This window comes from Entelurus aequoreus, linkage group LG07 (genome assembly GCF_033978785.1).
Source record: "Entelurus aequoreus isolate RoL-2023_Sb linkage group LG07, RoL_Eaeq_v1.1, whole genome shotgun sequence".
Taxonomy (NCBI): domain Eukaryota; kingdom Metazoa; phylum Chordata; class Actinopteri; order Syngnathiformes; family Syngnathidae; genus Entelurus; species Entelurus aequoreus.
Window position 1 is genome coordinate 15773392 of NC_084737.1, and position 10000 is coordinate 15783391.

The 10000-nt window shown below is 42.3% G+C and overlaps 1 protein-coding gene across 6 annotated transcripts in view; it reads left to right on the forward strand.

Moving 5' to 3' along the window:
• Positions 1-10000, forward strand: part of vwa5b1 (von Willebrand factor A domain containing 5B1) — a 94093-nt gene that overhangs the window by 60843 nt on the left and 23250 nt on the right. For 5 of the 6 annotated variants that reach the window (XR_009826720.1, XM_062052683.1, XM_062052686.1 and 2 more), the window contains 4 exons: positions 46-231; positions 7563-7737; positions 7799-7995; positions 8055-8244. Coding sequence is in view for 5 of the 6 variants with exons in the window: in XM_062052683.1 (XP_061908667.1) it covers positions 46-231; positions 7563-7737; positions 7799-7995; positions 8055-8244 (748 nt within the window). In the remaining variant the exon portion in view is untranslated. The remainder of the gene's footprint in view (positions 1-45; positions 232-7562; positions 7738-7798; positions 7996-8054; positions 8245-10000) is intronic. The other variant, XM_062052685.1, reaches the window with a different exon arrangement.

Here is a 10000-nt window from a genome sequence, read left to right on the forward strand (position 1 = left end):
TCACCCAGACCAGCGTCCAAACTAAGCACGTCTCTGTCTTTGCAGATGATCAAGTCCCTGAAGAAGACCATGCGCCCGGTCCTCAGTGACATCTCCATCGAGTGGCTCTTCCCCGAGACCAAGGAGGTCCTGCTTTCCCCGGTGGGCAACACCTTCCTGTATCCTGGCGACAGTCTGATCGGGTACGCCGTGGTTTGCGACGCCACCCGCTACCACACCAACCCCAGATCTGTAAGTGGGATGTTTTGGCATTTTCTGATATCCTCTTTCCCGCTATTTACTGTCCCACCTGCTCAGTGGCCGAGTGGTTAGAGTGTCCGCCCTGAGATCGGTAGGGCGTGAGTTCAAACCGAGTCATACCAAAGACTATAAAATGGGACCCATTACCTCCCTGCTTGGCACTCAGCATCAAGGGTTGGAATTGGGGGATAAATCACCGAAAATGATTCCCGGGCGCGGCCACCGCTGTGTCACTGCGTTTGGTGTAATGTCCTTAATCACGGTTCGTTGGTAGGCCTCCCAAGTCCATTAAGTCACATACTATTTCACCATACTTAATGCTTCTTCACATTATACTTGCTTTCAGTGTAGTTCAGCAAAGGCCATCACCTGTCACTCGAACCTGGTGACACTCTTTTTTTTTTAACTCATCACTAGTCTCTGACATAGTCTAACGCAGTGGTTCTTAACCTTGAATGGAGGTACCGAACCCCACCAGTTTCATATGCGCATTCACCGAACCCTTCTTTAGTGAAAAATAAAATGTTGTTTTTTTTCAAATTCAAGACAAAGTTATATGTTTTTGGTAACACTTTAGTGTGGGGAACATATTCTAAGTAACAAAGACTTAATTTAGAGTTATTTGGTTAGGGTTAGGGTTAGAGGGTTAGGGCCAGGGTTAGAGGGTTAGGGTTATAATAAGGCCATGCCGAATAAGGCATTAATAAGTACTTAATAATGACTAGTTAAGAGCCAATATGTTACTAATTTGCATGTTAATAAGCAACTAATTAACGGTTAATATGTTCCCCATACTAAAGTGTTACCATGTTTTATTACTGGTGCACAAAATGAACCGTGCATGAACATCACCTTGTACAAACAACAAAACCAACACAGTGCATAAACTCACAACAAATTACACACCTGCAAATCAGTCTGACTTCTGCTGTTGCCGTATCCATAATACGCCGATAGGGAGAAGTTTTTATTTACACGATGAGTCGGGTGTGTCTTGACCTCCGCCGAACCCCTGAGCCCGACTCACCGAACCCCTAGGGTTCGATTGAACCCAGGTTAAGAACCACTGGTCTAATGTAAGGCTCTACACGTCAAGACTGGTGATAATTTGAGTATTGTGTGAAGTACTCAATCATTACAGAGCAGATTTACAAAAATATGAACTATGTCACTCTAGATTCAAACTTTTTTTATTTTTGGTTACTATACCACAAACATCACGTTTAGACTAATTCATTACTAGGTTGTCCTAATTTAGCTTATGAAGGGATCTGTCTTGGTCGGCCTGTTCTTGTAGACCAGGGGTGTCAAACTCAAATACAGAGTGGGCCAAATTTTTAAACTGAACAAAGCCACGGGCCAAGGTTGAACAAATGAAACTTTTAATAGGGACCCAAACAAGTTTTGCATTGAATATTGAACAAGCAAGGCTTATATAACTTTATAGTGACATGCAAAATCCAGTTTCAAAAAATAATAATAATAATAAAAAAATATCAATGACATATCAAATACAATTTAAATAAGAATGGAATGCCTCTTTTCTATTTGCAGCCTTCTGAGGTAAATATCAACATTAACTTTTTCCACAGGCTAATAAAATAATGAATAAACCAACCATTCAGGACTTTAAACTGCTCAGTTTGCAACACACTGATCTAATCGGATGTGCCCAAGCCAGATACCTGCCATCTTTTCTGGGATGCTAGTTCATTAATGTCGGAGCTCAGGCTTTGAGCTGAGGCAACCTTCATTATCCAACCAAGGTGTTCATTAGTCTGGTGTGCCATGAGATACAGTCTGGTGTGCCGTGGGAGATGATCTCATTTCACCTATTTGGGTAAAAAATATTTTTTGCAAACCAGTAATTATAGTCTGCAAATTATAGAATAGAGTAGAGTTTTATTTGTCATTATTACAGTGAACATGTTCAAAGAACAACGAAATTGGAGAGTAACCATGTAATACTCTTCCATATCAGTAGGTGACAGCCGGTAGCTAATTGCTTTGTAGATGTCGGAAACAGCGGGAGACAGGGTGCAGGTAAAATTGTGTCTAATGCTTAAACCAAAAATAAACAAAAGGTGAGTGCCCCAAGAAATGTAATTGAAGCTTAGGGAAGGCTATGCAGAACGAAACTAAACCTGAACTGGCTACAAAGTAAACAGAAACAGAATGCTGGACGACAGCAAAGACTTACTGTGGAGCAAAGACGGCGTCCAAAAAGTACGTCCGAACATGACATGACAATCGACAATGTCCCCGCAAAGAAGGATAAAAACAACTGAAATATTCTTGATTGCTAAAACAAAAGTAGATGCGGGAAATATCGCTCAAAGGAAGACATTAAACTGCTGCAGGAAAATACCAAAAAAAAGAGAAAAATCCACCAAAATAGCAGCGCTAGACAAGAACTAAAACACTACACACAGGAAAACAGCAATAAACTCCAAATAAGTCATTGTGTGATGTGACAGGTCGTGACAGTACACCTACTTTGAGACAAGAGCTATAGTGATGCATGCTTGGTTATGCTTTAAAGTCATATCCAACAATAGCGACAATGACTTTTTACTGTCAACTGAGTTTCATTTTTTAAATGATTTTTGCTGGTGGTGTGCCTCCACATTTTTTCAATGCAAAAAATGTGCCTTGGCTCAAAAAAGGTTGAAAAAGACTGCATTAGTCATTATATCTCGTATTGCACAGTCTTGGGGGCGTGCCTTACAGGCACTGCTTTTAACGTCCTCTACGAGCTGTCGTCACGTCCGCTTTTCATCCATTCTAACAACGTGCCGGTCCAGTCACAAGATATAAGCGGCTTCTGTACACACCATACGCGAATGCAATGCATACTTGATCAACAGCGATACAGGTTACACTGAGTGTGGCCTTGTAAGCAACTTTAACATTGTTAGAAATATGCGCCACACTGTGAATCCACACCAAACAAGAATGACAAACACATTTTGGGAGAACATCCGCACCGTAACACAACATAAACACAACAGAACAAATTCCCAGAACCCTTTGCAGCTCTTCCGGGACGCTACAAAATACACCCCCCCCCCCTCCCCGCTACCACCAACCCCCCCTCTTTCGAGACTGGTGTAATTCAATTTGTCCTTTTGCCCTGCATCACCTATTTTTCCAATGATCCTAAAGTATTTTCAATACATTGGGTGAAAATTCATTTGAGATCAGTTATTGACAGGCTTTTTTTCTGTGTCTGGTACACTACTGGGTGTTGTTGGTGGCACTGTTGGACTTTTAGTACCATCCGCTGCCAATGGAGGGCGCTCCAAGACCGCATTTGACTGCTCAGGAGTTTCAGGCTCTACTGGTAGTTGCTGCCGTCAGCCGTTTTCTGGATGTTATTGATGAAATCATTTGGAGCCAAAAGTACTGACAAACCTCCATCTTCTAAACTTGTAATCTCTTCACTTTCCAAGTAATTCAGAATCTCTATTGTACTTCTACCGCAAGTTCTGATTTCATCTCTTCACTTCTTAATTTATGATGATACACGGATAACGTGACAAGTTTCTTGTCGATTTCGGTCTGTAGTGATTCCCACTCAACATCCATGTTCAGACTGCGTTGGTACAAACCCCGTTTCCATATGAGTTGGGAAATTGTGTTAGATGTAAATATAAACGGAATACAATGATTTGCAAATCATTTTCAACCCATATTCAATTGAATATGCTACAAAGACAACATATTTGACGTTCAAACTGATAAACATTTTTTTTGTTTTTGCAAATAATCATTAACTTTAACACGTGACAAAGAAGTTGGGAAAGGTGGCAATAAATACTGATAAAGTTGAGGAATGCTCATCAAACACTTATTTGGAACATCCCACAGGTGAACAGGCAAATTGGGAACAGGTGGGTGCCATGATTGGGTATAAAAGTAGATTCCATGAAATGCTCAGTCATTCACAAACAAGGATGGGGCGAGGGTCACCACTTTGTCAACAAATGCCTGAGGAAATTGTTGAACAGTTTAAGAAAAACCTTTCTCAACCAGCTATTGCAAGGAATTTAGGGATTTCACCATCTACGGTCTGTAATATCATCAAAGGGTTCAGAGAATCTGGAGAAATCACTGCACGTAAGCAGCTAAGCCCGTGACCTTCGATCCCTCAGGCTGTACTGCATCAACAAGCGACATCAGTGTGTAAAGGATATCACCACATGGGCTCAGGAACACTTCAGAAACCCACTGTCAGTAACTACAGTCGGTCGCTACATCTGTAAGTGCAAGTTAAAACTCTCCTATGCAAGGCGAAAACCGTTTATCAACAACACCCAGAAACGCCGTCGGCTTCGCTGGGCCAGAGCTCATCTAAGATGGAGTGATACAAAGTGGAAAAGTGTTCTGTGGTCTGACGTCGTGTCCTCCAGAACAAAGAGGAAAAGAACCATCCGGATTGTTCTAAGCGCAAAGTTGAAAAGCCAGCATCTGTGATGGTATGGGGGTGTATTAGTGCCAAAGACATGGGTAACTTACACATCTGTGAAGGCGCCATTATTGCTGAAAGGTACATACAGGTTTTGGAGCAACATATGTTGCCATCCAAGCAACGTTACCATGGACGCCCCTGCTTATTTCAGCAAGACAATGCCAAGCCACGTGTTACATCAACGTGGCTTCATAGTAAAAGAGTGCGGGTACTAGACTGGCCTGCCTGTAGTCCAGACCTGTCTCCCATTGAATTATGAAGCCTAAAATACCACAACGGAGACCCCCGGACTGTTGAACAACTTAAGCTGTACATCAAGCAAGAATGGGAAAGAATTTCACCCGAGAAGCTTCAAAAATGTGTCTCCTCAGTTCCCAAACGTTTACTGAGTGTTGTTAAAAGGAAAGGCCATGTAACACAGTGGTGAACATGCCCTTCCCCAACTACTTTGGCACGTGTTGCAGCCATGAAATTCTAAGTTAATTATTATTTGCAAAATAAAAAAAAAGTTTATGAGTTTGAACATCAAATATGTTGTCTTTGTAGTGCATTCAACTGAATATGGGTTGAAAAGGATTTGCAAATCATTGTATTCTGTTTATATTTACATCTAACACAATTTCCCAACTCATATGGAAACGGGGGGACTTCGGTAGTTCACTACACTGCACTGTTTTCATCAAAACTTCCTTCCGCGGGGATAACTTCGCCTGACCGGGCGGAAACTCCAAAATTATGTTTCACCCCTAAAATGACCAAACGTCGTCTCTTCGACGCAATATTTATTCAAGAAACCCACGGTTCATATTACAGGCATTTTCTGATATCGTCTTTCCCGCTATTTAATGTTCCACTTCCTGTCTCCTTCTCGAGCATGCGCATTACACACATAACCTAAGAACTGACGCAGCTCCCTCTCCCAATACTCATAACCAATCATACATGGAGATGAATATGAAAAATGAAACACATTGCATAATAATTTTAACAAAAACAGAACAAGTATTATTCTCTTTATGCATCATAATACAACTCTAGTTTCAGGGTGCTACAGTAGCACTTGTTAGTTATGGTATACTAATACTTGTAACACAAAATACTATTAGTCATAACTAAAAAAGACAGAATATAAATGAGGAAATGTAGAAAGAAATACTTTTATGTCAATATATTACAAAAGCCAAAACCAGTGAAGTGGCACATTGTGTAAATGGTAAATAAAAACATAATACAGGGATTAGTAAATCCTTTTCAACTTATATTCAATTGAATAGACTGCAAAGACAAGATATTTAAATGTTCACACTGAGAAACATTTTTTTTTTAATGTAAATAATCATGAATTTAGAATTTAATGGCAGCAACACATTGCAAAAAAAGTTTTTACCACTGTTTTTACCACATGGCCTTTCCTTTTAACAACACTCAGTAAATGTTTGGGAACTGAGGAGACACATTTTTGAAGTGGAATTCTTTCCCATTCTTGCTTGATGTACAGCTTAAGTTGTTCAACAGTCCGGAGTCTCAGTTGTGGTATTTTACGCTTCATAATGCGCCACACAGACTACAGGCAGGCCAGTCTAGTACCCGCACTCTTTTACTATGATGCCCCGCTGTTATAAGACGTGGCTTGGCATTGTCTCGCTGAAATAAGCAGGGGCGTCCATGATAACGTTGCTTAGGTGGCAACATATGTTGCTCCAAAACCTGTATGTACCTTTCAGCATTAATGGTGCCTTCACAGATGCGTAAGTTACCCATGTCTTGGACACTAATACACCCCCATACCATCACAGATGCTGGTCTTTCAACTTTGCGCCTAGAACAGTTCGGATGTTTTTTTCCCCTCTTTGGTCCGGAGGACACGACGTCCACAGTTTCCAAAAACAATTTTAAATGTGGACTCGTCAGACCACAGAATACTTTTCCACTTTGTATCAGTCCATCTTCGATGAGCTCGGGCCCAGCGAAGCCGGTGGTGTTTCTGGGTGTTGTTGATAAATGGCTTTGGCTTTGCATTGTATAGTTCTAACTTGCACTTACAGATGTAGCGACCAACTGTAGTGACTGACAGTGGTTTTCTGAAGTTTTCCTGAGCCCATGTGGTAATATCCTTTACACACTGATGTCACTTTTTGATGCAGTACCGCCTGAGGGATCCAAGGTCCGTAATATCATCGCTTACGTGCAGTGATTTCTCCAGAATCTCTAAACCTTTTGATGATATTACGGACCGTAGATGGTGAAATCCCTAAATTCCTTGCAATAGCTGGTTGAGAAATGTTGTTCTTAAACTGTTGGACAAGTTGCTCAGGCATTTGTTGACAAAGTGGTGACCCTCGCCCCATCCTTGTTTGTGAACGACTGACCATTTCATGGAAGCTGCTTTTATACCCAATCATGGCACCCACCTGTTCCCAATTAGCCTGTTCACCTGTGGGATGTTCCAAATAAGTGTTCGATGAGCATTCCTCAACTTTGTCAGTCTTTTTTGCCACTTGTGCCAGCTTTTTTTAAACATGTCACAGGCATTAAATTCCAAATGAGCTAACATTTGCAAAAAACAACAAAGTTTTCCAGTTCCGACGTTAAATATCTTGTCTTTGCAGTCTATTAAATTGAATATAAGTAGAAAAATATTTGCAAATAATTGTATTCTGGTTTTATTTACCATTTACACAACGTGCCAACTTCACTGGTTTTGGGGGGTGTAGTTTGATCCTGGAACCAATTATTCATATTATTTCCTATGGGGAAATTTTTTTCAAACAGTTAGTAGATTTCGATAATTTGGGGTTTCCTCACCAAGTCCTGTTTTACGTTTGAAAGACTTGTGATCAATCCCGGACAGGACAAGAGACGGCGATACAGCATGATGCGCTCTGTGGGCTCGGGGAGCTCCGTCTTTTACCACTCCCAAGAGGAGGACCTGCTGAGGACCCCTGCCGACAAAGAAACACCTCGGGGCGTTCTGCACGACCCCAACCGGGACACCGTGGCGGACACCAACTCGGTCGACGACGACGGTGAGCTCACTTCCTGTCTACGGTCTCGCCGGTTTTCTTCACCTTGGGGTTTCTGCCGCAGCGTCGGGCCTGGAGGCTCAGGCGAGGAGGCGAGCGTACAGCACCAACCAAATAGCCGAGCACCTCCCGGCTAAGAAGTACACCTCCAGTGATCCCAGCTCCGTCATGCCCAAGAACCCTCTGAGGAGAGCCCAAGTCCAGGAGCTGCTCGGCCACGTGAGCCCCGAGCACGAAACCCACTGGAGGAGAGACTTCCAGGTGTGCGAAGTTGGCGCGCATCAAACGTCTCCAAAATACCCGATTGTCTTATTTTTAAGCCTCAGCTGGCCAGTCTGTGCGCCGCGTCTTCGGAAGAGCGTCCTCCTGGGGTCCAGGAACCTCCGCCGGGGGAGGCGGGCTCGGAGGCTCGGGATAGCGCGGCGCAAGCCCGGGATGGCAACGTCGCCGGAGAGGACGGATCCAGGTCATCCACAGAGAGTCCGTCCATAGGCAGCGTGGGAGATGCAGGTAAGAACCGAAGCACGGTCGGGAGTCAAATGGCTTCGTGGAAGTGGAAACCGTTTACCGTATTTTCCGGACCATAGGGCGCACCGGATTAAAAGGCACACTGCCGATTTTTTCATACAAAAGGCGCATTAAAGGCCTACTCAGTGTTTCCCACACATTCATTTATTTGTGGCGGCCCGCCACGAAAGAATTACGTCCGCCACAAATAAAAAATAAAAAATAAAAAATAAAATATATATATATTTTTTTTTTGTGTGTACTTTCTAGCTTCTCAAGCAAATCATATAGTTGATGTAGATGCCCATATCGGCTGTTCAGATTTACTTTACAAAAGAGAAATGTAGGATACCTCTCTTGTTGCCTTATTTGTATTTGACCACTACTGTTTTCTGTTTATTTGTTACTGACTGTGGCAGGACACCTCTGCCTCTGTTTTACTTTATGTTGCTGGTAAATAATATGGTTGTAGTAGTAGGCTAAAGTTAAATGATTTAGTATGCACTAATTAAAGGGGCAGTGCTTTAAAAGACATTTTAGCTTTCATATTTTATAAGACATATTTTTTGTAAGAACCACAATTAATAAATATATTTCAGTGAATAACTTTTTGTTCAAAATTGTATATAAATATGTACATAAAGTGTTGTAATTATATTGTAAAATGGATAGTTGGATGGATGGATGGACGTTTAAAACAAAACTGTTATTATTAATTAGTAAGTATACATTTTTTGAGCCTTTTTAGAGAAAATCATATCATTGTAGTAAATTATGCAAATTACTTGATGATGTCAGGGTGACCACGCCCATAGCCACGCCCCCACCGCCACAGGTATCTTGACAGTTTATGGGAAACACTGCTACTGAAATGCGATTTTCTTATTTAAACGGGGATAGCAGGTCCATTCTATGTGTCATACTTGATCATTTCGCGATATTGCCATATTTTTGCTGAAAGGATTTAGTAGAGAACATCGACGATAAAGTTCGCAACTTTTGGTCGCTGATAAAAAAGCCTTGCCTGTACCGGAAGTAGCGTGACGTCACAGGTTGTGGAGCTCCTCACATCTGCACATTGTTTACAATCATGGCCACCAGCAGCGAGAGCGATTCGGACAGAGAAAGCGACGATTTCCCCATTAATTTCAGCGAGGATGAAAGATTCGTGGATGAGGAAAGTGAGAGTGAAGGACTAGAGGACAGTGGAAGCGATTCAGATAGGGAAGATGCTGTGAGAGGCGGGTGGGACCTGATATTCAGCTGGGAATGACTTAAACAGTAAATAAACACAAGACATATATATACTCTATTAGCCACAACACAACCAGGCTTATATTTAATATGTCACAAATTAATCCCGCATAACAAACACCTGGGGATAGGTTGATTGGCAACACTAAATTGGCCCTAGTGTGTGATTGTGAGTGTGAATGTTGTCTGTCTATCTGTGTTGGCCCTGCGATGAGGTAGCGACTTGTCCAGGGTGTACCCCGCCTTCCGCCCGATTGTAGCTGAGATAGGCTCCAGCGCCCCCCGCGACCCCGAAGGGAATAAGCGGTAGAAAATGGATGGATGGATGGAAACACCTCCCCCATCATGTCCATATAACCCGCCAATACAACTCAAACACCCGCACAACACACTCAATCCCACAGCCCAAAATACCGTTCACCTCCCCAAAGTTCATACAGCACATATATTTTCCCAAAGTCCCCAAAGTTACGTACGTGACATGCACATAGCGGCACGCACGTAC